The following is a 27,531-nucleotide window of genomic DNA, read 5'->3' as shown; positions in this document are numbered from 1 at the left end:
CTGTTGAATTCTCAAGTTTATGTGTGGTATTTTCCAAACTATTTATTTCTTCAAGTTTCCATAACTGCACACTGAAAGGATGCATTCTCCTTAAAAGACTCTTATTGTGATTCCTAAAATTATTATCTGTGAAAGCAGTTTAAACATGAAGTAACAAGCACCCATCACATCTGCTGTGAGTTATGGTCTGTGTTTATTGGGCCAATAGGAAACAAAATGAGATCTAGTTGTATAAAGACACATAGTGAATTCAGATACACTGCAAGTTGTGGGGAGATTCACAGAAAACCACATAATATTTTCAGTAACCTTTTTTTTTTCTTGTAATGCTGATGAAACAAAGATAGAAATGTCAGATGAGCTGCCCAAGCCACAGAAGAAATAATCATCAAAGTTATGGTTAGGATATAAGTGTATCTGTGCCTGTGGCTTGTGTCCAGAGCCCATAGGACCTTGCCTGTTTGTTAGACTGTACTTGTACTTTAAACAGTTTAGGTGAAACAGCACTTGAGAGATAAAATAATTGCACAGCAATGCACACTTTAATGACTAAATACAACCTTTAATATAGAAACATCAATAATAGAAAAATAAAGACCATATCTTACTTTTCATAGCAAATAATTTTTTAGCAACCATACATTATAGCAAGCTAGAAGTGATCAACCAAACCATCTTCATACACCCAAGATGCTAATCTACATCTCCCTTCCTCCTTCAACCAGAATTAACAGCTGTTTTTTAATTTGGACTTTGTCCATCCAAGAGCAAAAAGGACTGAAAGAAATTAAATCTTGCTTTATAAACTCCTTGGTGATTTGGCTAAGTATGACATCATCATGCTCATGGGATGCTCTTGTGTCTACCTTGGGTGTGCAAGAGACCATAGTGAATGGTCTGGGGTGAGAGCTGCAGCAGAGCATCAGGGAGCTATAGGGATGTGCTCACCTCCTAGTTTCTATGAGTGGCCCCACTGTATCCTGACCAGCGCATGCTTGCAAGCAAGTTAAGCATAGCTTCCCTGATGGGATGCATCGTGTCACCATGATCAATATCTTCTGGTTCAGGGATGGGTTCATCTGAGGCCGCAGCTGAGGGATTAAATGAGCTGGGGCTGCTGAGACCAACACTGCTGGTCACTCTGGGACCCAGCTGCAACCTTGTCCCCTCCCACAGCAGACTGTGCTCTTCTGTCAGCTCTCTGGGTACATGGGCTCATACTGACTATATGAAGGTTTTTGGCATGCAGATTTTTAGGGCAGGTTGGTCGGTAAACCCCTGTCCCAAGCAGTAAGCAGGTTGCTGAACAAGGGTCTGATTATCGCAAAGAGCAGTCCTGGAAGGGAAGCAAACTGCCAGGCTTAGAAAATACTGTTTTCATTTACATCCACATCGACAGGAAGCAAAGAAACTGTTCACTGCTGCCCATGGTATAACTATTATGGCCCACCTAGTGTACAGCTAGTTTATCATAAGAGCGTCTTCTTTGTATGGTGCTCTTTTAGGGACTTTTTGCTCAAAATGTTTCCTCAGACAAGATGTTTAAAAGAGAAAGTCTGGCAGCCAAGACCAATTACACCTATAGAGTCTTCCCACTGGGAGGAGGACCTCAAATCAACTCTATTAGATAAAAAAGTGCCAGCCAAATATCTACCTAAATTCTGGCAGAAAATAAATACAGGCATCAGCTTTAAAAGCTGCACATGGCAACTGAGGGAGCAGCTGGGCTGTCTAATTCTAATTCAATGTTAAATTCAGAGAGGCAACACATCCTGCTATGCCGGCACGCTAACACGCATCCCTGCTGCAGGCTGTTTGTGTGTTCTGTGGTGAGGGAAGGAGGTGATAGCACGCAGGCTGGGCTTCAGGTGGGACAAAAGTTGCACTTAGGGGCTGGGATCTCCTGATGCAGTAAGGAATTCTCCAATGGATTCTCTACTACTGTAAAGCCCTAACTCCACTGGATAAATTTTGCTACGTGTTGGCAGCATTTCATGGGAGCCTCCAATTGTTTCATGGGTTTATACCACGTGCACTTCACCTGTGCCATTTAGAGCAAGCCCAGAGTATTATTCATCTAGAAAGGGCAGTATGCAGCTTCATAAAAATAGCAAACAAATAATAACAACAAAAAGCATAAGAACAAATCAGGTAAACCTGAATCTGCACATTGTTCAATACCAACAGTTTGATTCACTGTAGAAAGAAAAAAGTGTGGGGAAAAAAAACATTAACCTTGCATCATTGGTAAAAATGCCAGAGGGTGTCACAAGATTAAACACAGAATTATCAGTCATTAAGAACAGTTTTCTCTCCTCATGTTGATATGAAACATTAAAAGACTGAATATTAACATAAAGAGATTTTTCAGTACAGAACATAACAAGAACATGCTATATCCCTATCAGTAGAAGTAACAAACTGTACAGATCGTGCAACCCAACAATCCAAAGAACATGTGAAATAGGACTTAGTTTTGAATGGGAAAGATGTCTACTGATCACTAGTCAAAACGGCTTAGGGTCAGATCATGTGCAGTGCTGAGCTTTTTAGGCAGTGTTGTAAAAATGTCCACATGTAACAGTTTGGGACAGTGACATCACTATTGCATACATAGGCTCATTTTTGAATGAAAGCTCTCCCATATATTTACCTCTCCTGCTGGACATCTCATCAATTCTCTTGTTTTAAAAAAAGTGAATGCTTTAATCGAGTATAAAAATCTGCTTTCTAAACAACAGATTAATAGTATTAACTAACCCTGAGAACTAGAGGGATCTTATTAAGCCAAGGGCCTGAACAATGCCACTGAGTTCAGTGGGTTGCTTGTCCACTAACCGGGGGGAAGGAAGAAGGGTGAAAACAGATAAAAGTTCACTAAGCACTATTAACAGTGCTGGAGCCTTTTACAAAACACGTGTGTACACGTGTGTGTGTGTGTGTACATTTGTGCATACGTTTAGCTTTGTAAATCTTTTGTGACAAAGAGATTTTCCTTGCTACAAGAACATTAGCTGAACTTAATCTCAAAAGCAATTACTACATTCATGCCTTCATCATTGGCTTAGCAGGAAATAGATGTAGAGTGTATCAATTAGTGTGCTTTAAAGCAACTCCAAATTATTTCCCTGTGAAATCCAGCTGCTCAGCTGTAAGCACACTGGATAGCATTCACTTTTGGGCAGAGTTTGTCCTAGGCCTGTGTAAGCTTTTATTTCTCCCAGAAGCCTTGAACATACAACGTCAGTGGATTTCTATTTGTTTGTGGACCTTGTGCAGGTCTGCAAAAATTGTGGCCACTTAATCCCTGGCATTTTCGGTGAGTGTGATATCTTCCCGGATTAAGAGAGATCACAGTGCTGCCATCTCAGCAGAGGGACAGTTACTGAGTTCAGTGGCAGTCACTGTAACAGGTCCATGTCTGAATAGGAAGTGGGTGATTCATGAGCTCTCACAAGACCATGAAGTATTAAGCTGCTTGAGTTTATCAAGCAAATTCACGCCAGTCCCCATCAATTGCACTGGCATCCTTAGCACCGGCCCACGTACCACAGTGCTTTCAGACCCTCATGTCAGCTTTCTCCACATACTGTGTTGCAAAACTGTGGCAAAGGGATGCTGTGCCTTGAGCACCGATTGACAAGTGGGGTGGCTTGGCCTGGTGTGGCAGGTGGATGGAGTTACTGCCTCCAAATGCCTGCCCAGTTCTGCACGGGCATCTCAGCTGCCTGTCAATCAGCTTCTGAATCATGCAGTTTGCAGCGTAACACTTCAGGATAAACTTACCAGCATCAGATTGCTCTAATGTGCTGTGCCTTATGAGGCTGCAGTTCAAGAATTATTGGCAGGAAGTTCAGACATCTCTGCAGCAGGGCTGAGACAAGCAATGACAAGTGATAATTTTGGCACGTACTGGTCAGGCAGACCCTGTGTGACCTCAGTTGGGTAATCTCTTATTTGCATACACAGTCACTGGTAACTAGAAAATTTTCTAAAAATACTGCCTCCAGAGTAAGAGTCACATATTACCAGTGTCCTTGCAAAGGGCTTAGCAGGAAAAAAAACAAGAACTTACGAAGCGTAACCCTGTTATAGGACTGGTGAGAACTTGCTTGTGAATGAAAGTCTCACTTAGCCTTGCCCTAAGACACCAGCGTACGCAGTGTTCCCACAAGGCTTTCACTGAGCTCTGGTTTAACAGGGTTGTCTGTAGCTGTGGACCTCTGGTTTATTCACTTGATGGTCATATTACTGGACTCATCTATTTTAATAAATCTAAACACTATCTTTAACAAATCTGATGGATTTTCTGGGGGATAATGATACTACTTGCTTTAAGCTATTTTTAGGCATCTGACTTAGGTGGTCTGAATTGCCTCCTTTGTTGATAATACAAAGAATTTAGGCTCCTCACTTTGGTCCTCTAGACTACACCTAAATCAGATGCTAAGAATAGCCTAAAGTAGATGGTATGAGTTCTGTCCTTCCCACCTTAAAGAAATCGCTTCCAGAAATATTCATTAGCTTTAAACACATGGTGTCATCCCACTTGAAAATGTGGCTTCAGGGAAGTGAGATTGCCAGGTAGAAGCTAGAAGTCCTGTGACTTCTCTACTTGCTACACACATCTGGAAGTACGAGCGCACCTCAGATACGTTCATATCCTCTATGCGGCTTTCGTCTGGAAATCAGGAAAGTGGCAAACACAATGACAAACAATCCCAGGATACTCAGGCCCACCGCAATGGGAGCTGCTTTGCTGTTTTTATCAGGAAAACATTCTTCTTCTGAAAGTAAAAGAGATCAGAGAATGTGTTACAGCAGAACACTGTACTCCTAGACTATACATCTATATTCCAGAAAAGTTAGCAAATACAAGCCAGAAGTTCTCAAAACCTTGTTTTCTTTTTTTTTTCCTTTCTTTTTCCTGAGCTATACTTATCACATTTTTGTCTGTGATGAACCTTATCTCAAGAAAACAATACTTGCCCCTTTTGAAATTGCTACATGCTTCACTGGAGAATGACTCTGCTCTTTCATGTCTACAGTAATTGTTTTACCATCAAGATCAGTGCATACACAGTAGGAGGCTTTCTTGCTGACAGCAGATGTGGAGCATCACGCTACAAAGTGCAAGTCTAAAAATAAAGAGCAAGACACATCCTGCATGGACAAAAACTGCTCCTATGTGGCATCTAATTGCTTCTGCCCAGTAAAAAGGATCAGGCCAGAGAAGGGAGCCCATAGTCCAGCACATCATTAGAGCAGCAAGGATCCTAGTTAAGTCAGTGTTTCCTAAGAAAAATCAAATTCTAGTCGTTCTCTGTGTTTAATTCAGAATATTTCTGGATAATTGTGGCTAACTCAGAACATCAAGAGATTAGGAAGGCAGAAGCTTTGGACTTAGTCCAGGGGGTTGCTTTAGCAGTACCATTGTAATTTTATTGTACATATGATGATATCAGAAAAGGTTTTGACACAAATAATATCTTTTAAGAACCATCCAAAGATAAATTCACTCCAAACATACCTCTTAGCTACAGAAGGGGCAAATCCTGACTTCTTCAGCCAGTTCCTACCAAAATGAATAGTCAAGTCATCCTCTGATTAAATGGAAACTCATTACTTAAAAATGAACTTCCAGACTGGGGTAAATTGGTGGCTTTCCTATGCAGAGACTGCACCATCTGGGTCACTGACATAAATGGAATATTCACCCAAGTAACAATGGCAGTATCAGTCTCAAATTCACAATACAACAAGTGTAGCCCTGGGAGTGAAGGCAAGGTCTGGGAATGATCACTAATGTGCTACCCCAGAACTGGATCAGACCTACATCTTCCATCTGATCTATAGGAATGGTCCTTCCTTGGGCTCCAAGGAAAGAAAGACCTCTAGCATGATGCTTTGAGTGGCACCTGAGTAGCAAACTATCCTCTAAGTAGGGTGGCTTGATCAGCTAAACCCCAGAGTATATCCCAGCTCAGCAGTGAATCCAGTTTATACCCAGATATGAGGGAGATCCAACGCCCTTCACCCCTTTCATTTCCGTGACTATTCCAAGGCAGATTTTGACAGTGCTCTAAGACAAAAGCCTCTGTTGTTATTGTCTAATTCTGATGACTATGCTGGCACAGATTGTAGCTTAGCTTGGGCTTTTCCCCAGGCGGAATCTTTACACCGACAGCAGGCCACTAGCCCAGGGAGCATGTGGAGTGCATGACATCACATCATAGCTCCAGAGCCTCCACACAGCTTTCCCCAAAATCTGATCCTCCTCTTCTCTGATCCAGATGGTGATTTCATGTGATGCAATGCCACAAAGCCAAAGGCATCAGCATTCTACTAGATGCTGCCTTTTAAAAGCTTTGTCTGGTTAATGTAACCTGCTGCTAAGGAAGTAAGCTGAAAAGTATTTGCATTTGAGTATTGCAAAGGCCAGAGATGTTTGAATTGGCCATTTTGCTTTCACGAAACCTTGGGCTATGAACTAGGAATTGTTTCTGCTATACTGAAATGCAGTTCAGAAGACACTTTTACAGCTTTCCAGACTCAAACAGGCCAAGCTATCGATGTAATGCTGCTGCAGTCTGTACAAAATTGTAAGGAACTTGAAACCAATGATCATTATTGTTTTCTTTTTCTTCCTCTTTTAAAGATAAGCAAATCAGGAGCAACAGAAGTGAAACTACCAGTCTCAAGACACCTGAGGGCAGGAGGCTGGTGATGTGTATAGAGTCATTCCTTCACTGGGGATTTTGTCTTTCAAAATCTGCATACACAGCAGAGGTACGTAACAGTTTCATAACTATTTCATGGCCACTGGGGAATTTTTTCAGAGGTGGTAGCTGCTTTCTCAGCCCTTTGATTAAGAGCAAAACTAATTTAATTTTTTGTATATGGTATTGATTAGCAGAGATTAGCCTGACCTGGGGGGGTGGGGGCTGGAGGGGGAGAGAGAGAGAGTCTTTCTAAGCTCTGTCTCTGCTAGAGGTGAGGCCATACCAAAAGCCATAACTGAACTCATTCATTGGGAATTCAAAATGGGAAATTCAAATGGGAATGTGGGGACCAGATGCGTTGTTCCAGCTCAGTGTTATCCCATGAAAAAAATCTCCATGAGAATGAGAACATGGATTGGACTCTCAATGCAGCTTTTAAGAACTTAAAGAAAAGTATGCAAAGAAAAAGGTCCATGTCTTTAAAAAGCCCCAAATGTTGTTTCCCATTATATTCCTTTTAGAATAAGAAAGGCAGCCAAAATGGTGAAGTAACAAAAGAAGAATCAGTCAAACAGAGCCAAACTGAGTCAAAAGACAGATCTAAAATAAAAAGAATACAGGGGCAATATTTTGTAAGCATGCAGAAAGTCAAATCTCAGAAGAAGGGAATGTTTTATTAGTACATCTGAAGGGCTGGAGAACTGATAAGCCTATCTTTCCACCTGAGTTCTTCTATGGAAACACCCTGAGAGGAAGTCACAGAAATGTGAAGATGTACAATTTGAAAGAGACCACAGGGTCCAATCTAGTCTACCTCTCTGCTTTTTGTAGGATCTTTCATGCATCTCATAAGAAGTAAGGCAGTAGACCATGAGAGTGTCCATACTGTGGGACATGGGAGTTTCCTGGTGCACCCAGCAGTCCTGGACCCCACAGCCTAGCCAGGTCCTGGCTGCATCACTGGACAAGAAACAAGGATGGCAACATCTCATTTCCCTGTGGAAGGAACCCCAGGTGTGGGTGTAGGGAAGAAGTTGTGATGAGCCCCAATACGTTCTCCCAGTGTGGGCAATCCAGAGACCAGGGGAGTCAGTACTGTTCTGTCTCTGTCTTTTACTAAGCTACATAGTTGTCTCTTTGTGGCTGTACTCAAGAAAAGACAAATTGCAGAGATGAGCATCACATATAATTCTGAAACTGGGAGCATGCCAATCATGTTCCTCCTCAGGAGCACATTTCATCATGTCTAGACACAGCTGCTCTGAAAGTATCATCCTGCATTCACAAATATCCCTTATTAGTTGGCAGTTTTGCTGCTGCAGCTGTGGGACATCATGAGTGTCAAGAGCCTTTCAAAATAGCTAAAATCTGACTATATCGAGAACAGTGACCTTGAACTTAACTGTACATATTAGGGGTTTGGGCAATGCAATGGTGGTGAACACACCTCCGCTTGCTCTGGGAGAAGATGAGTGAAGAATAAAATTGTGGCTATAGAACTGAACATTTTTAATGAGAAGGTGAAACAGAAGGTACTAAATGCAGGAGGGAAAGATACTTTTCCATCTTCCATAGGTATTACCACTGTGTTGAAAGTTACTCAGAAAAGGGTGAGAATACAGCAGTGGGCAGGTTACATTATTTGGCAACTGTTACAAAGCTGTGATTGTGCTATAGGTGTAACAGGATCACCGCACATGTATGGTTATAATCTAGCAGATTATATCTATCAGGCTACCAGAGTGCTGACATGTAGATCTCAGAAGGGAAGAAAAGGTAACCTTCTACTTACCTTTTCCAAACTGGTTACCGACAATATCAAACGCCTGCAGCTGCATATTAACAAAGAGTAGCTGGAAGTTCTTCTCCAAGGTGAAGGTTTGCTTGCTAGCACACTTAAAGGAATTACCCAGCTTTGTTGTAAACATCTTCTCATGTATGGCTGCATAGTAAAGCATACCTGGAAGCCATAATGAGAAAGACAAATGAGAATCCACACTAACTCTGTTGGAACTAACATTTTTCTGAGATAAAATGGAGGATCCCCTGTGCTTTGGCAGAGCAGCAGTCACATATGTGTCTAAACAATGGACGTTTTCCCCATAATGTATCAGTTACATTTCTTCCGTGTTTAAATGAGTGCTTTAATTATCAATGGGCAACTCAGCTGAGCTTAGGTCTGAAAAAGTGGCTAAAATTTCAGATGCTTCTTCAAAATATTTTAACAACCTGAGCCTGCAAGAGGGGGTTAGGATTCTCACAGGAGCAGACAACTATCTTAGGTCTCCAGCACGGCTATTTCCAGACAAAACAGAGGTACCATCTCTAGCATAGGAATTTGACATATCTAGTCTGTATTGCTTTATGTATTAAATATGTTCTTAAACATATTTCAGTGTCACAGTACTTTATGGAAAATATGGCTCAAGTTCAAAGCATGAAAAGATCATGTAACCTGGGCATATCCTTTATGCATATCCTCCTTTGAAAGCAGATATAACAGTTTAAGACAAAATCATCCACATCACCAACTCTGCAACATTGTACCTCCACCACATCTGCCAGCACAATAGTGTGCAGCATACTCCTGGTCCTCTTCAGTCAAAATCAGTACACCAGTGTGTACTGATACAGTTAATTCAGTAATTTTTATCTTAGAAAAGATACGGGCTTGCTCACTGCAAAAAAAACCCTGCTGGCGGACTGTGAAATGGCAACATCTGGCAGAGAGGCAGTAACGAATAGCCATGCATAGCAATGTCTCTTGCCAGCACCAGTGTGGAGGACTCTAAGTATATTTGAGGATTTTAAAACTTATGATTAAGCCGATTAGTTTGTATTTGCTGCAATTTGCATTTAGCAATGCACAAGAAAACTCTGGTTATTTAGACTGAGAACATCTGTAGGAGACATGTCCTCTGGATCAGCTTTTCTTTTACTTTAATTGCTGTAGTTCAGAATAGGCGCCACTTGAGTTAATAAAAGTGCTCATCAGTGAGAAGAAAAATAGGCACTGAGCTTCCAAAAAGCTCAGTGCTATTAGGATGCACCTGGTCAAGCTCCTGATTTGTTTTTCTTTCAGGGACAAAAGTCAATTCAAAGACTTGAGTAACAAGCAGAGAAGTGACATAATATGGTTGTTTAACTTGTCACAGGTTTGATATATTTGGACAAATTTGTGCAAAATTAACGTCAGAGAAAATCTGAAGTGGTGGCTCAGAATTTTTCTCTCTGACCTAAATGATGTTCTCTTAGGATTTTTTGGGCCATAACTTCTGGGGCAGCTCCTGCCTGTTCAAATGGCAAGAATCAGGGCTATATAAGAAAAAGAAAATCTGATCACCTGATGAAAGCACAGACAAAGTCTCAGATTTCAGAATGGTTTGAAGAACCTCACCCTGGGATCAGTTCTTATTTTTGCCAAACCAGAATGTCAGACATGCCTCCTCTTCATACTGGTGTATTTGAAATCTGGATCCACCTCTGCATTTCTGTGATCCAGATACTGTATTCAGTTAGTTTGCTTATTAGATTGGAAATATGCATGCAACTGAACTGGAGTCACAGCATTTTTGTGTGTTTGCAGATAATAACTTTGAGGACTGTTTTGTATCTTAAATTTAGGTTTGAAGTACTCTCTATTTTGAAAGAGGTGGGCAGGGAAAGTTTTTGAGGACAAAAGGAAAATTGAACAATTCTGATGAAACTGCAGCCCAGTCCCTTCTCTTCCATTTTCATACCGTAAGATTTAGGTGAGTGACATGTTGAAAGCCTGATAAACACATAATTTGCAAAATCCAGTGTTTTAAAGATATGAAGGCCTGCTCCACACCCAAAACAGTTTGTTATGAAATTAAGACAGTGTAAAATCACTGACCTTCAGAAGATAACTGTAATCTGGCCTCAATTTTACTGACATAGTACATTGGAGCTTGCTGCAAAAGAAGATATATCTTTATTCGTAATACATCCTCATATTTGTGAAAAAAATACAGTTCACCACAGCAAAATGTTCACAAAGAATTTCCCAAAGAAACACGTTTTATCACACACTGCTCAAACTAGACATTTGTGTGATACTTGTGGTAACCAAAAGTAGGAGGGAGTTAAGCAAACAGCATACATTGCACAAATTAACTGGCATGTGATAAGGCTGTTTTATTTTTATTCACCTGTTCTGCTTTTATTGAGAGTCCCTACAGTGCTCTTCTGAGTAATCCTGCACTGAATTAATCCATGCTGACCTGCAGTCTGCCTGCTTGCAGGACCTAAGCCCACACCTTTAGAAGTACTTGGGACTCTCGGTGCTGCAGTGCACTTTATGAATAGATGCTCTTTGCGTGAGCAAACTGCAGAAAGCAGCAGTGCTTCTATGTTCATCATATTGTTTTGAACTGGGAAAGGTCAGCAACAAGCTGAGAGCCTGGAGTACCTGCTCATGCTAGTACCACTCATTTCCTATTTTGTCTGCCAACAGCAGTCACTACAAATGAGAAAACAGCAACCTGGATGTGTAGGGGAGAAATAACTGTTCTTTTCACCCTGCTGACACTGTTGGTTCTGGCTGGCTTTTTTTTGTATGCGCACAGACTGCTGACATGGAAAGCACCTGGTACAACAGCACAGAGCAAAATTTCCAGCTAAGTGTCCTGCCTGCAAGTGCCCTAAAACCCTGGCGCAACCTGAATGCTGTCCTCCCCTGGACTGTCACAAAGTGAGAGCCAGCCCTAAGAGCTTTTCCCTGGTAGCAGTGTTGGAGTATAATATAAGTCTTTATGTAGCAGCCTACTAGTCATTTTAATTCCAGCTGTGAGCACACAGGGACTGGTGAGTGCAGCTGGTGGATAAATCACAGCAGACATGAATGTCTCCTGTGCACCCAGTTTTAATGTTACACAGTTTAAAAGCTGGTAGGATGGATTGGGAAATTTTAAGAAAGAAATACACCAGAGAAGAGGCTCTCAGCATTATTCCTACTTAAAGACATAAATAGGTCAAATATTACCATTTTTTTGGCGGCAGCGCTATGTTCTGTTTGGCCACGGTTAATAACTTTGCTTGGGGAAAAACACCTGCTCCTACTTCACATCTTGTGGGTTGGTTACAAGACTTCTTTTTTTCAAGTTCTTTGCAAAAGGCAGCTGGCAGTGGTGAGTACTGAGCCAGCCGCTCACCTCCTGCTACCCCGCACCAGCACTGCAGCCCCGGGGCCTGATCCAGCTCCTCTTTCACCGGTGAAAGTCAGAAGTGCCACCACTGGAGCACTCCTGGTTCAAAGCAGTTAAGAGAGGCTGTGGGGGCCAAATACATAAAAAACAGCAGCAGAATTATTTCTTATTAACTTGAATTTCAAAGCAGTCTAAGCCGAGCCCTGCTATGCTCTTGAGGCTTATCTTTAAGTGAAGGGTGGATTGTCTAATGCTGTGCCAATAACCACCTTTTTCAGGGCAAGACAGGTCAAGTACCTCCTAAAGGTTCACATCACTCTCCTTAGCACTGCTACAAGCTGGGGCTTTCATGTGTACTTGAATCACCAGACTTTTTCTAAGGATCCTTATAACACAGAAAATGCTCCCCTTGTTGCAGGAAGCACACATTTAAAGCAAACACTCATGGTCTGAACTGATCCTTTGTTTTAAAACAGCTCCTTGATTTTTTACCTCACTTTTCCTCTGTAGCTTTTAGAAAACTTTCTGCCATAAACTAAAATCAAGATGATTATTAATTGATATCTTTTCTCTGCTCAAGCATTAATGACTCAGTTGCCTCTTGGACTTTCTATGGAAGTGACTGATTAACCATTTGTACTTTTCTTAATCATCACTAATTTGAGCTCAGAACAAGGATGTAAGGTTGACATTTTGGCTTGATTAATTGAAGGACACAGATCAGCAGTGATAGCCCCAGCAGCCTGGTCTAGTAGAAGGTGTCCCTGCCCATGGCAGGGGAGGTTGAAACTAGATGATCTTTAAGGTCCTTTCTACCCAAACCATTCTATGATTCTATGCAGCTCTCAACTGCTATGGAACTCCAGGACATGCATGTTACACTCAGTCAGAGTTTGATGGGATCCAACCCATGCCATATTCCTCCCTTCCCGTTAATGACACAGTATTAACTTCTCTCTTTAGCCCAGCTGGCATCACCACCCAGCCCTTATTAGCTTTCATATAAATAATACTGCATGCTGCCTCCCAGAATGTGTAAACCTTGTAAATGTCTGAGGAAGCAAGAGGATGGCTGCACTCGGCAATTTTCTCCTGTGGTTAGAATAGCAGCAGCAGCGCTCTTGGTAGCTTATGTTAATGCCTCATCTACATAGGATGCAGTCCCAGTGGGGAACGTGGTACCAATAGACACAATGTTAAAGAAAGAAGCTTATTTTCCCACTGTTAGCAGGGCTTCTCTCTTGCCCAAGGTTCTGTGTGTACTTATAAGTCTCCCTGTTGTGGTGCATTTTAGGGGCACTTAGCTACAATTTTGTTGTTGTAGTTGACTTGTTTGGAATTTTCCACTCAGAAAGGAGATGAAATTAAGCCCCTTCAGCTGTGGATGGGCCGCGGCTCCTGGGCACTTAAAACTGTACAGGCTGTCCTTTAGATTTAACAGCCACAGCTGGCTTTTGGCCGGACAGTTGTGATACTTGGCATTTATGGGAAGCAAATGACTAACCTCACCTGCATTCAGGTGGTCCCTGAGACACCATTTCGTAAGAGCAATGTGATAGCGTGAGCCAGAACTCCTGGCACACACACTTTGTTCCTGCGCAGGGACTGGAGTCCCGAAGCCATTCCCTCTGTCCTGCACCAATGCAAACAACAGACCTGGCCTTCCCTCTCACTAGACTTTTGCCTATGTAAAAATGAGACTCAGATTTTGCTTGAGGCTGTTTCTAGACTTTGTGTTGCTAGATGGGTAGCTTTAACACTGCTACCCATCTCTAGCACTTTCTGTCAAAGGGTGGCAAGGCACTGTACCTACCCTTCATAGCACATACGAACCTTTCCAAATTGAAAGTTCAAATAGACAAGACCTGATTTAATGTTGAAGTTAGCCCTGCTCTGAGCAGGGTGTTGGACCAGGTGGCCTCTAAAGGTCTTTTTCAACCTGAATTAATCCGTGGTTCTATGATTCTAGCCTCTTGGGAAGGACAGGAGTAATAGCGCCTTGTATGCAGGTGGAAAACTAGCCTAGAGATGAATGAAATGCCTTTTCCCACAGCACAAGCTGGATCAAAGGCAGCCTAAGTTCCAGCTCCCCAATTCTAAACACTCCTTCCCTCTAAATGCAACAGTTACCTTTACAAAGGTGAAGTTTATAAACCCTCCACTGAAAGTTATGTTCAGTTCAGACTGCACCGTCCCACAGCTTCCAGATGTCTGTGTCGCGTTGGGGTTGACAGCCAGGTACTCCATCCCCTTCTGTGGAGAGAAGAGACATTGCAGGGCTGCTTATGAAGAGGAGGGGAGAAACTTAATAAGAAACACACAGAGATTTATAGCTGCCTTTTTTTTTTTTTTTTTTCCAGACAGGTTCTGTGTGGCTGAAGGAACAGGCTGGTAGTGACGGCAGCCTAATTGCTGTCTGCCAGGGTCATTCCCCACTCGTAAACTAGCCCTAGTGCTTGTCTGACCGAGCTGTTCCAGTGCATTAAGCTGGCAGAAAATAATAGTTTTCTGCTCATTTGGTGAACTGATATGATTCAGAGCAGGGTCAGATGAGCACCAGTGGTAATTTAAAAAGAGGGAGCAGTGGCAACTTGCGCCTGAAGGCAGAAGAAAGATCAAGACAAAGGCAGGCAGGGCTTAGATTGGCTTCAACGTATGTTGCTCCTCGTATCACCCCTGCCTCCTCATTATGTCCTTCACAGTTCACCTAGCATCTGCCAACCCATGTTGTAGTCTGAAAGGAGAGCTCTGCAGCTCTGAATACAGTTTGGCTCCTTCAGTCTTATCTCAAACACACCTTACTTTTGTAATAAACATCTCACTGTGGTCTGATAAGGTTGGGAACCATGCTCCCTGCATGGCTTCTGGCAGGACAAGGGATGAAAATTACTTTTACCAACATTAGATACTCCTCCCATGTTAGAAATATTCAGACCCCAAACAAGAATATTTGGATTTGTAATGGGGATGTCTTGAGGCATATGAACTCCAGAGCCTGAGGATGTAACCCCACATATTGTATTAATGGAGGTTACAAGACCATAAGTATGACGGATATAATCACCATTGCGGGTTTTATGACATCTTTTGCTGAATCATTCACTGTGGATCACTGCTAGGAGGGGGTACTAGCTCCCCAGGACCCCTGCTCTGATCCAGCCTGGCAACTCCTGTGATCCTAAAATCTCCAGGCATCTGCATCAAGACAACTCACCTCTGAAGCCAAGTCTGAATTGACAATTTCTTGCTTTCATTGCAACTTGCAATCAAGCCTTTCACTGAAGTCAATTCAGATTCCCGTTCTGGGAAACACGAATAATGCTGAAGGCTGATCTACCCCTTCAGTATTGCTACCACACCTACATCACTGATATAAGAAAGCGCCTGCACGTCCCATTGACAACATCACACAAGCCAAAGTACAGCAGCTGAGATGCTGTGGCACAGAAAAGCCTTCAGACTGGTAGCAAACCACTTATTTTTATCATACAAGCTAATGTCTGAAAATTGCTTTGAAAGAAGAAGAATAAATTCCAGCTAATGAAGAAACAGTCATTACAAAGCTCAGCCTTGTAGTCTTTCCACCTCACCTTCTGTGTATATTGAGCCATCAGCTGCAAACCCATGACTGCTTTGATGCAGGTCCTGTTCCCACTGGAAACGGTGTATGTGCCAGTGGGAATGGGAGAAGGCTGCGGTGCAAGAGTGGGTCTCACCGTCATCATAGTAGATGGGATGGTTGTTTGAGTCCCTGGACGAATGGTTGTTGTGTTGATCATGGCTGTGGCTGTTGGACTTTTAGGCGCTGTTGTCTGATTTCCTGACCCTGTGGTGGGCTTTACGGTTTGCCTGGTGGTGGCTATAGTAGTTAGGGCAGCAGCTGTCATTTGTGTGTTTGCTGTTGTATGTTTTATGGTTGTGTTTGTGGCTGCTGCTGTCATTTCTGTGCTCACATGTGTTCTGGCTTGCTTGGTTGAGGACACAGGGTGTATGGTTGTGTTCTTCACTGCAGGAGTAACTGTTTCGATTGCCTGGGTTGTAGCCTGACCAGCTGCAGTTGTGTTGTCTGCTGATGTTGTGGATACCACCACGGGAGATTTCTGGCCAGTCACTTGTATGGTGGTTGCTCCTGCCTGGGCTGTCGTGTGATGGTCTGGTGCTGTTGTTACCTGGTGCTGGTCTGTTGTCTGCACAGCTGTTCTATGGCTTATGTGTGTTGTTTTAAGAGAGTCTGTACTGTTAAAATGAACTGTGGTGCCTTGATGGGGTGAAGAATGATAAAGGGAAAGTGGCTGAGCAGAAGTAGCCGTCTGATGGAAGGATATGGTTTCTGGAGACAGTTCGACCCCCAGAGCCACTTCAGCAGAGCAGGAGGAAAATGCTGCAAAGAAACAAATAAGTAGTAGTCTAGAAACTTTTACCTTTAACATTTCTGTTGATACCCACAACATAACTGCACTGATTTTGTTATCATCAAGTGGGTGATATGATTTTATTCTTCATTTGGCTCCAGTCATGACAGGAGAGTGAAGGCAGACATGCTGTAGGACTATCCATAACTTTTCACCCTCCTCCCAATCTTCACACCTCTGAATATACCCATTGCAGTGGAAGCACGTTGGCTCCCAGCTCCTCACATGCTGCTTTTACTGCTGAAGAAGCCAGAGGATGCTGGAGGTGTGAGCAGACCTTGCACAATCCCCAGGCAGCACAAGAATTCCCTTGCAGGCAGTAGTACAGCAAGATTTGCTAGAAGCAAATTAGCAAGATCTAAGGAAGATAAAATGGGTGTAACAGGTAAAGGGGTGGTTGGTTACTTACCAACAATGCATGGGGAAAGGGAACATGTTGTGTGTGTGGAGGAAGTGAGGCAGCATAATGGTCTTACAGTGATTCACAATAGTCTGGGACACCAGTCTGGGAGACAGGGAAATTCCAGATATTTATTTTTGGTTTTGTTGTAGCCATGCCAGCTTGAACCCTGAAGTTCTTCCTCCTGGGAGGTACCCAAGGGGATGCTCCAAACAAGGAAAGACCAGCCCTCTCAGAGATGGGCTTTCAGCAATGAGAAACAAATTTCAGGGTACAGCATCCAGGGGCATTTTGGACCACATCTGAAAATAGTCACAGCACCAAAATTACGCTTCCATCTTATAACATTTACAGAAACTTGTCCCTTGCAGAACTGAAAAGAAAATATCTGGCTCCTAAATGTAAATAAGGAAGTGAAGAAAAAGTGGGAAGAGTACATTGTAGAATAGATGAAGGTCACAACTCTTCTGCTTGAGTCTTTTATTGTGAGTATGCAACAAGACTCTAAAGAAAAGGTCAAGATAAAAGAAATCATAAATCACTGACATATATGAATTCCTTCATGTGCATGAAGCTTCAGGTGTAGTTAAATGCTTTACTGCCTAAATAAGCTGGAGGACAGAGATGAATTCTCCAGTTTGGAGACTGAAGGGACCCAAAAGTCCAAGACAGCTTATATTCCTAGCAGTATGGCTCCACAGAGGATGCCACAACATGTTGTCTGAGAAGTTTATTGTACGCTGGTTCTTCCAAAGAAATTTCTCATGAATTGGTGTCCAAGGTTTGTGGCAGGCAGGTTGCTGAGATTCAGATTTTAGGATCGATTAAGGCCAGAGGCACATTCAGAATGGAAATGGCTGAAATTTCACAAGCTCCTCTTCGTTTTATTTATTTATTTTCACTCAGCATGAAGAGAGACCTGCAACAATTGCTGAATTCACAAAATCTCACCATTTTAGGATACATATGAACTAAATAAGAATAAGAAAACCTACTGGGTTTTGAATCAAATTCAAGATCAAAACCAAAGAAGTGAGAACAGATGTATAGATCTGAACCCATACCACAATTTTCCCTTAAAAATGGCTATGCTAGAGAAGAGCAGAAGTGTAGATGTATACTCCATGTTCCTAAAATTGCCTAGGTTTCACCGCTGTGCTGTACAGAATATACTTGACTGCCAGTGTAGCTGCTATCATCAAAGAAGGGCAACTTGATACAGCTGAAAAGCCACAAAAATGACAGGACAGAGCTGCCTGATTGTGAATTTTATCAGAAGGAACCTAAAAATGCCATAATTAATATGATACTTTAGTTCATTTTCTCACTTTCCCCTAGACTTTACCACACCTGCTGGCAGAGCTGAAAAGCAGATAACTTATCTCCTTCTCTGTTTGCCAGTGGAAAATCAGAGCAGTTGCCATATAGCAGCTATAGGTAGTTGCATCTAATTGTATCGGCACAATAAAAACAAAAGAGAAGTTGCAATTTTCACTCTTTTTTTCCCCCTACAAGACTGCTAAACAACCCATATTTAAATTTACACAAGTCTTAAATAGTCAGTACTTCTTAGTTTTTAGTTAACAGATTGGTTTGGATTACTGACCAGATAACACCTACCTTACAGGCGTGGAGAGAAACATTATTTTACTGACATTTGGGTGCTACCCATAGCTTTTAAATGACACTTAATTTTCCCCAAAAGGTCATTTCAACCTAACTATTTTTCATTACAGAAACATTCAGCCTGACAGGGTCACTGAGGGGTAAAGTCAGAAATGTCTCTGTGGTGGCTCATGGCTCATGCTCACCAGCTGACCTGCCAAACTGCTCTTCCAGCCTCCCACAGCTCTCCCAAGCATTTTGGAGCTTCTTTCAGGGCACGGCCACGCTGCTAAATCTGTTGGCTTGGGTTGTCTTCTCAAAAAGCATTTGGCCACATGAGCTGCCAGGGATGGGTAAGGATTGCTCTCCGGTTGCACCGAATGGTCTTGGCTCTTCTTGGGTGGCTGTTGGAGGTAGTTCGGTAACTCTGCTGTGCGAAGGGGCAGGTGGGCCCATGGGGTGCCTGACCTTCCCTCCAACTAAATCACCATGGCTCCCTCAGAACTGCAGCATTGCCTCCTGGGGAGCCTGGCACAGCTCGGCAAAGGAGCCGCCTGCACGGCTCCCCCCCCGCCAGCCCTTTTCACAGCTCTGCCAGCAAAAGGGGCCACAGAACAATGAAGAATTGCAGCTCTGCGACCCCCTGATATTCCTCTTTATTTTTTTCTATGAAGCCAGCTCAAAACATACAACCAACATTTTACTCGAGAGACGCGTGCTCCCTGCGGTCTATCTTCCCGGAGCAAGCGGCTGCAATCCCCTCGTCTCACCTTGGCTTCAAAGTTGTGCATTACAAATGCCGAGGGCTGTGTTTCTGCCCAGCAAGCCTCCATGCATGCAATGCTCCAGAACAAAACTCTCAGAAAAGGATCAGGGCAGCTCTCAGAAATTCGCTGTTCCCAGTCTGGGCCTGGAGCCCCCATTTTCATGCTTTGGTGACAAGTTTCAGTCAATGCCAGCAAAGGAACGTCACTGCTTTGCTCCCAGGCATTACGGTGGGGAGTGGAGCACTCAGTGCCACGATCTGGCTGTGACATTTCTCAGCCTGCTGTCCTGTAATGGGGTGGGTGAAAAAAAAACTTGCTGAGGACTTTTTCCTCTTCTTGTCTAACCACACACTCATGCTGCTCAGCCACCCAGCAGATTTGTTCCGCTTTATGCTGCTCAGAAGAAATGCTTGTGTTTAGCTGACTGATCTTGTGTGGACACAAAAACCTGACCCAGCTCCTACAATCACTGAAAACCCTCTCGCTGGCTCCAGCTGCTTTGGTTTGAGTCCTTCAGGAACTGGAAAAGCACTGAGATTTTCTGAGAGGTTTCAGTACTGTCATAGTTTCCCTCCAATATAGGAGCAGTTTCTTAAACCTCCAACCCATCAGACCTTTATCCTTAAACTCTAATTATGTTTAATTCCCTATCTGCACAGAAAGACTTGACTTTGTGGCATTATTAAAAGATCACAACAAATTATTAAAAGAATGATCAAAAATGGATAAGGAGCTGAGGAAACAAGTTCTTTCTGGTCAAAAAGATCCTTACTGACCACTGAGTTATTAGTGTTACTTCTCTCAGTCTGATCTTGCTCTCCTTTCGTGTATATGTTTTGGGGCTACTTCAGCAGGCTCCGACTATGAAGCAGGTGTGGGAAAGCAAAGCAGATAGATACAGCGAGAGCTGCTTGTGGTCAAGTCCCTGGGCTGTTTCCCTGCTCACTGTGCTGGGAGAGGGACGGGGTTGATACTTCTGTGATCCCTGTGTGCCGATGGCAAAACACGCTGCAGAATACACAGATTAAACCACGCACTTGCCTTTTTCAGCTGGCAGATTTTGTACTGCTGTGGGCGTTGAGGGATGACTTAACATGCTGGGACATATCCCTGACCAGGCTGGCTCCACAGATTTTCACAGAGCAGCATTAAGGATTGAACTGTGACTTTGATGTGGTTTGTCGCTGAGATAAGCCCCAGCCTGCCTTCCCCAAGCCCCGCGCCTCACTCTTGCTTTCCTGTTCATGCTCTGCATCTTGCAATGCAGACAGATGAATGACTTGAGCAATGCTTCCTTAGTTTTTCTTCTGCTTGTCTCACTCAAGACTTTCAGTCAGTTCTGCTGGTCTGGAAATTATTTTTAATTAAGAAAAGCAAGCCCCAAAAAGTCTGCTTCTAATACTATTTTGAGCTGACTCCATCACAGAGTCAGAGTTTATGTCACCACAGAGTGCAAGGGAAAATACACAGGAAAAGATCAGACTAAGTCTATATCAGCTGCAATTAAACGTAGTTATAGTTATTTCCTAGGAGTAGGACTTTACTAAAAGCACCCTTAGTGCTAGCAACAAAACTATTTAAAGTTTTCAGTCTGTTTTAGGTGCTGTCCTGACTACAAGGAAACAAAACTAGCATAGTCTATTTCATTTTTCTGATAGAAATAATGGAGGATGTTACTCACCACAGGCAAAGATTAGCAAGATGAACTGCCATGCGCTCCTCCCCATGGCCAGCACAGCTGCAGGTTGGAGAGATGCTGCTTCTCACTGTGGGGTGGGTGGAAAGGACATCAAGGTTTCCTGGGGACTGAAAAGTTTCACTTGGTGCAGGGAGTGCTCAGTCACATGGCTGGAAAGGAGGTGGAGAGAGAGGGGGAGACCGATGCTTCTTGTCTGTAAACTACCGCAGAAGGAAATAAATGATGGTTAGGAAAGAAAGTGAAAACAGAATGGACTGCTGGGCTAACTGGGGGCAGGACAGACTCTCACTCTGCAGCTGAGACCTGGGGCTCTGCAAGGCCATGTAAAGTGTAGAATAAGTCAACAGATTTAATAATAGAATGAGTTACCTGGAAAATATGAGATGGAACAGAACTGCTCAACAGGCCATGAACACCGTTTCCAGCCTTCCCCCTGTATAGCTCCAACCCAGGATTGGTTTAAAACCCAGTCAAGCTAATCAGTAGAGACAGGTTGAACAAAAGATGAAAAATCAGCAAGAAGCAGGTGCTTTGCTGGCAAAAGATTAAAACATGCAGAGCTTATAGAGATAGATGTGTAATAGTTAATGGAAAAACTTGAGGGTTTTCTCAGAATTGTGTAAATATGGGACTTCAAGGTAAACTGAACAAGAGACGACTGACCCGAGGCAGACCTTGAAATCTCAAAGATGAGAACTGGGACCAGACAAGACGAGAGAACTGAGACAAGAACTAATTAAAGGACTTTGATGAACGATAAGACCTGGGAACCGAGATTCGACTGAAAACTTTCAAAGATTTTGGACTGAGATAATGGGTGGTGAAAAGGTATATAAGACTGTGAAACTTTTGGAGGGTTGCCATTCACTGTGGTGGTGGCCCAACTCTGAGTTGTTAACAAAGCAAACCTAGAGAAACCCATGACTGAGAATTCTTTGACAAGCAGCCTTTGCTGGCTGGTTCGGTCCTGCTCCAAGGACTGCGCTTGTCGAAGGTGGATCAGCCGGGATGGCTCACCATTAGTGTTGCACCCAAACACACTCCTCAGCAAATAGCAACGCCCTACCTATGTCCCGTGAAGTGCCTCCTGCAAACCACGCCAAGCTGGGACAGGAGCTGCACAGGCAGGTCCCGGCATGCGTAGCTGCACGCCAGAGATCTGCAAGAGGAGAGCGTTACACCTGCTCACGTGTGTGGCTGGATTTCCAGCCCTGGGCCTTTGCCATGGGGCCTGCTCGGTGTGGGGGGAACAAAGGAAGCCCCACACCTGGGATCTGGTGTGGTCCTAATTCTTCATTTTCTCATACCGGTATTGCACTGCAGTAACACGATAAGGCCAATGACTTGAAAACTCAAATGAGGTGAAGTTTGCCCCCAGAAATCTGGATACTGGCTGAAATTAGTTCCAGTTTATTTTGCTCTCTCTATTTGCATTGTGTTTCTACATTCTCATTTTTACCTGCTTGCCCTTGATCCACAACATGCATTTGGGTCAATTAACGCTCGCTAATAAACCACTGGTAGCCAAAGGTATGCAGATATCTTGGGATTAACTATAATAAAGTTATCCTACAACTTTCTTGCCTTATGGCTGCAGCATTAGCATACTCAACTCTCAACTGTGTGAACCTTTGAACTCTTCAGAGTCCCAGGGATTCAGGAACATCACTAAGGGAGATAGGTAAAGGAGAAAAACACTGTGCCTTTTGTGACACAGGTGTTGGACAAATAAAGTTATATTGGACAGATGTGTGGATTTTTTTCAGCTGTCGTGATGTGCCTTTACTGATAGTCATTTATTTTGAATAGAAAGAAAGCTCATTTGACTTGTTACTTCATATAGAGACATCAACCGCAATGCTTTGTACTAGTTATAATTTTTATAAATTTCAGACAAAGTGTGGTTCTACACAGGTCAGGATGGCCTAATTACAGGAAGTTCATTTGCACACCTTTTTCTTGTAATAAATTCATACATTCTGTCTTGACTGGAAAAAAAGGACAGGTAATTCTGTGCTCTTTCCCTGTCTGATTATCTCTCATCAGTCACAATATACAAATACATCATTATCAACACCATGGAAAATATGTAAGAAAAACAAACTGTACCAATTCTCAGCTGGGGAGAGGAAATCTTAGCAGCTATTTCAGCTCCAGTTGCAAGAAGAAATACACAATTTGGCTCTTTTTTCTTATTATTCTTATATATTTCTAATCATATATATATATATTTGAAGTCAGGCTTTGAGTATTTTTGGAAAGGAAGCACATGGCCGTTCTCATACCCAATCCTGTTTGAAATCTCAAGAGTCTAAGAAACTTATGGATAATAAAATGGCTTTTCATCACATACACAACCAGAATATAAGACACACGCACAGCTTTGTTGTCACTGGCAAGAAAAGCCAGTGTTCAGACGTGGTTTGGCCGCAGCCATTTATGATCAAGACAACGACCATTGGTCTAATTCTCCACCCAGTGGGGTTAGACGTGAGAGGAGAGGATCAGGCCTGATTACATTTTAGCCTGGTTTACTAAAAGCAAAACTTGCATATCATGGTAACTGCCTCTCTATCTGTTTGTCATTACCGCCAGTAAGGAAGGAGTCTGTTGCCCAACTACACCTGACTGAGCAGAGGGCAGAGTTTTGAGGATGTGAAGTTTCTGCAAGTTTCACATAAGACAGCAGCAGAGCAGAGGGAGGAGATCCAAGTCAAAACCTCAGCCTGGAGGGCAGGTCTCACTAGTCCGGACCCAGAGAGAACAGCCAGGCAGCTGGCACAGACTTGCTGGTCACAGCATAGATTTACCTTGGACCTTGTATCTTCTACAACTGAACCTTAGTGGCAACCATTACTTTTAAATGACTTTCTGGTCACTATATAATCTCTAAACAACACTGAAATGAAATCCATATTTGAAAACTATGATTTTTATGTCCATCTACCGGAAAATGATGGTGTCAAAGACCTACGTACAAAGTATACTTAATGTACACATTAGTCTTGCTGGACATTACCAAATCATATTCTAGACTGTACATGAAGAGTCATTCCCTTAATTATCACCTTGCTTGACAGAAACACACTAATTAAAAGACTACCCTGTCTACTATTAAAAAAAAAAAGTCATCAAACCCCATTTTGTCCTGTCAGCAAAGCCAGAAGGTTACTTCTTGTTGGCTGCTCTCAGACTTGTCAGCAGCCTAATCTGTCATTGAACCTCATTCTTTAGAAAAGCCAACCCAGCAGTGTGGCACCGTCTCACTGACATTTGCACCGCAGGCACCAAGCAGGCAAAGGGCCCAGGTCACTCCCCAGCAGCAGCTGCAAATGTTGCAGTAGGGTCGCGTTTGGAACATGGAGAGAGAAACAGGCAGCTGCCTTTGGCTCACCAGCACTGCAGGAAAGTTAAAGACACAATTAATGGTTGTGGGCTCCCTGCTCAGGTTCAGTAGTGTCCGAGGGTGGCTGTGATACAATCAGCTCCCAAAGACCGCTGAGACCGAAGTGCTGTGCCACTGCTGCATGCAGCCATGGGGCAGTGAGTTACTTGTCCTCCTCAGGACATTCATGGTGCAGGAGTGGCTCAAACTTTGGTCCAACAGGATAAAACATGAGATTTTGGGGAAAAAAAAAAATTATAGTTTTCAAAAGCAAAGCAGGGAGGAGAATTGTTACAATCCAGCCCATACCTTGCAGTTGTCATGACGAGATGGTGAGCTGGGAGAGAGGAGACATTTCTGCAGCAATCCTCTTCCCTGCTCCAGCTCTAGACTGCCCCACAGGATGCCACCACTGACACTCATGGAGGGCACAGCAGGACATATGGAGTTGAATGTTTTGCTCTCCTCTGGAGGGTCCCCAGTTTTTTATACATTCTAAAATTTAGCATTGGAATTCGACACGTGGAAAATCCAATAGCTCCCATTTTACAGGAAGGTATCGAGGCACCGGGGGATATAGGACTAGCACACTGTCACCCTGCACCCAGCAGAGATAGGAAACGGACTGACAATACCTGATTTTCCATCTTCAGTTCAAACAGATACTTCCCACTGCCATTTCACTGTTAGAATGAGATTCCTCCAAAGAAACTCCGAAGTGCAGGTTTGCATCTTTCCAACTGTCCGCCATGTCACAAATCCTAGTTTTGGCAGTTTCATATACCCAGGGTAACCCTTCCTCATCTCTCTCAATCTCACACACACACACAAAAGCTTACTATATTTATTTATGTGCAATCAGAGCTCCCTCCCCCTTTCTTCTCCTATGCTTTGGGCAGGGGTAGACAGAAGCACTTTTATCAGGCAGTGCAAAAATTACTGAAAGTAATACAGAAACCAAAATTAACTCATTTTAGGGAGAAGATAAAATAATTGCACTACAAGAAAACATCACTGCATATTTCCTTAGGGGACTGAAAAGAACCAATTCTTCCTTCAAGATGCTCATAACTACAGTAGACAAAGAGGATTCATGTTCCTGAGAGCCTACGTGTCATTTTTAAGGTAAATGACCAGCACAAAAGAGACAAGCTTTTATCTCTGTAGGACAAAATTAGCTTCCAAAAAGGTACAGAACTCTCAGGTCCTTTAGTCATGAACGGAAAACGTCAGACATCACAGAGTTTAGATATTGAAGGTTAGAAGAAACATGGGAATTAACCACCACAGTGCAACTCATAATTAACCAACAAGCCTTCACAGGCAAACAAAATCTGAATAAGCCTTTACCTTCTCCAAGGCTTTTTCTTTAATGGGACTATCTACCTGCTTCACAGCTATCCTGACTCACACACTAAGATATTTGCAATGCCAGCCTCCACTGAGACACAAAGAAAAACACTTGGGTCCCTGCAAAGATGATAGCAGAAATGATACAGACCCCTACTATTTTGCTCAGAGGCTCAGTTATTAAAGGGTGGGTTTTGGTTTTGCTTCATCTCCATTTTTAGTGCTTTCGTGCCCTTTGTTATTTACATAGAGCACCACTAGTCTCAGGGTTAAACAAAAAATCCCTAATAGTGAAAGCCAGTCACTCGCTCTTGAGCTTCTAGGGTCATTTTCACCAGGCTGATCTTTGCCTGCCTGTTTGCAACCCTTAGTTAATACTTATCTTTACTATAGTATTAGCAGCTTTTGTGGGACCTAAGACCCAATTACCATGAAAATGCCTTCATGCCTTAACAGCTGCTGTAAATGAGCTAATGGCTTGTATAGGAATAATAACATCTGTAATCACTTTATATTATATATTACATCCTTATGTGGCAGAGATTTGGTACAGTCCTTTAATCAAATGTCCTGGAAAGAAGTATTTAACAACAACACTTTATCCACTCATTGGAGCATCTAATGCTCACTGCCTATTTGCAATGCTTAAGTATATTCCAAATGGGGGATGAAATGTATCTACTCCATAGCCCAGCACACAAAGAAAGCATGCAGTCTACTCAAACATATGACATTAAATGGCATTCAATTGAATTCTCGGCACCAAATGCAAAGGATTGTGATCCAGCAACCACAGACTGCAGAGGGAGCAGAGGAATGACTTGTAAAAAGAGTTCAAAATGTTCTTTGTCACAGTAGCTGTCACACATCTTTGCTTCCCTGCTAAGCCCTGCACCTCCACCTCATAGCCAGGAGTTGCCATCTGCATCATTCCAACATAATGCTGTATGCAGCAGGTCGTTCACTGTGCCATGACAAAAGTAGTTACATCATTGCTGCATGAAGCCTCTCTGATGGTCCAAGTCAGAAGTTTCCTTTCCACAACCACCCTAAAATGGGATGTTTTTGGTGTTGACCATCAGCAAAAAGGGCATGTTTCTGATGTATCAGCTGGAATTAAGGAGGACGGCGAAGGCACAGCCAGAGGCAAGCAAATGGAAAAACCTCCAGGCGACCCCCATGGTAGAGCAAGAACTCATAACCATGCATGTGTCCCTCTGCAGTGACTCGGTGTTCAAGCAAAGTTGCCAAAAGGTGCGTGCATAGTAACTCTTCAGCTCTGCTGTCGACCTAATTTAGGCCACATCTTCTGAACCAGTTTGATAATCAATGCAAGAAGCATTTTTCTCCTCTAATACTGAAGGTGGGTTTTGATGCTTTCTGGATGTTTAATGTTCCTTTCAAGTTTGTTTTTCCCAGCTTGCCAGGTGGACAGCACAGTTCTCATCTGTTCATGCTGATAAAGTTTTAGTGAATTATGAACCTCAGAGCTTGTGAGAAAGGCAACTTTGATCCAGTGTCCACCCAAAATAAATAGAGATGGATGGGGTCCTGAGGAAGGCTGGTCCTGCTGTTCAGCTGCCAGCCCTCTGTTCTGCTGGGAAGGTTTTGGCCACCTCGCTCTCCTTGGTGTCTGACTCTACTGAGGCTGTACTGCAGGAATCGTTGTACATTTCTGAAAAGGAGGACACGGGCATTGTCACTACAACATGTCTAAAGGATTTCCCATCTACAGTCTTGATGTTCATTGTTAAAAGCCTGAAATAAAGTAAAAAATAAATAATCACAATTCGACTGCTGACCTAATTCCTTCATTAAAGGCAAGGGAGGCTCTTTTAGCATGTAACTAACTAACTGTAATGTGTGTGTGGCTTTATTTTTCTTTTGAAGCAGTAGACATGCTAAAGAAATGAGAGCCATAGTTAGGCACTGAGGGTGAAGACAGAACTGACCTGCTGTGGAGGAGAAGGAGCAGCAGTTACCAAACTCCCTTTAAACCACAGCAAAGAATCCTGGTTAACTT

The 27,531-nt window shown here is 43.0% G+C and overlaps 2 protein-coding genes across 19 annotated transcripts in view; both read right to left on the bottom strand.

Moving 5' to 3' along the window:
• Positions 1 to 541: 541 nt before the first annotated feature.
• Positions 542 to 21,529, bottom strand: LAMP3 (lysosomal associated membrane protein 3). Of its 2 annotated transcripts, XM_052804894.1 has the most exons (7): positions 21,143 to 21,529; positions 20,756 to 20,973; positions 15,481 to 16,271; positions 14,021 to 14,143; positions 10,600 to 10,657; positions 8,515 to 8,682; positions 542 to 4,787 (listed from the first exon to the last, which is right to left on the bottom strand). In XM_052804894.1, exons 2-7 carry the CDS (start codon positions 20,799 to 20,801, stop codon positions 4,648 to 4,650), a joined length of 1,326 nt encoding a protein of 441 aa, XP_052660854.1. In that variant the 5' UTR covers positions 20,802 to 20,973; positions 21,143 to 21,529; the 3' UTR covers positions 542 to 4,647. The 2 variants fall into 2 exon arrangements, with proteins under 2 accessions (XP_052660854.1, XP_052660853.1); XM_052804893.1 differs by having other exon boundaries at positions 20,756 to 21,529.
• A 1,105-nt stretch (positions 21,530 to 22,634) lies between these two features.
• Positions 22,635 to 27,531, bottom strand: part of MCF2L2 (MCF.2 cell line derived transforming sequence-like 2) — a 186,823-nt gene continuing 181,926 nt past the window's right edge. For 15 of the 17 annotated variants that reach the window (XM_052804872.1, XM_052804870.1, XM_052804871.1 and 12 more), the window contains one exon: positions 22,635 to 27,183. In XM_052804872.1, coding sequence (XP_052660832.1) covers positions 27,083 to 27,183 — 101 coding nt within the window. In that variant the 3' untranslated portion in view covers positions 22,635 to 27,082. Of the gene's footprint in view, positions 27,267 to 27,531 lie in introns of all 17 variants that reach the window. The other 2 variants (XM_052804883.1, XM_052804874.1) reach the window with 2 other exon arrangements.

Source organism: Harpia harpyja, chromosome 12, assembly GCF_026419915.1.
Source record: "Harpia harpyja isolate bHarHar1 chromosome 12, bHarHar1 primary haplotype, whole genome shotgun sequence".
NCBI lineage: Eukaryota > Metazoa > Chordata > Aves > Accipitriformes > Accipitridae > Harpia > Harpia harpyja.
This window is presented reverse-complemented; position numbering and strand designations above follow the sequence as displayed.

Excerpts from the sequence above, each read along its gene's own strand:
- LAMP3 (XM_052804893.1), bottom strand. The coding sequence starts at position 20,801 with ATGGGGAGGAGCGCATGGCAGTTCATCTTGCTAATCTTTGCCTGTG. Across the intron at positions 14,144-15,480 it reads TGGCTCAATATACACAGAAG|AAGGGGATGGAGTACCTGGC; the intron begins GTGAGGTGGAAA and ends TTCTCTCCACAG. Across the intron at positions 10,658-14,020 it reads TAAACTTCACCTTTGTAAAG|CAAGCTCCAATGTACTATGT; the intron begins GTAACTGTTGCA and ends CTTCTTTTGCAG.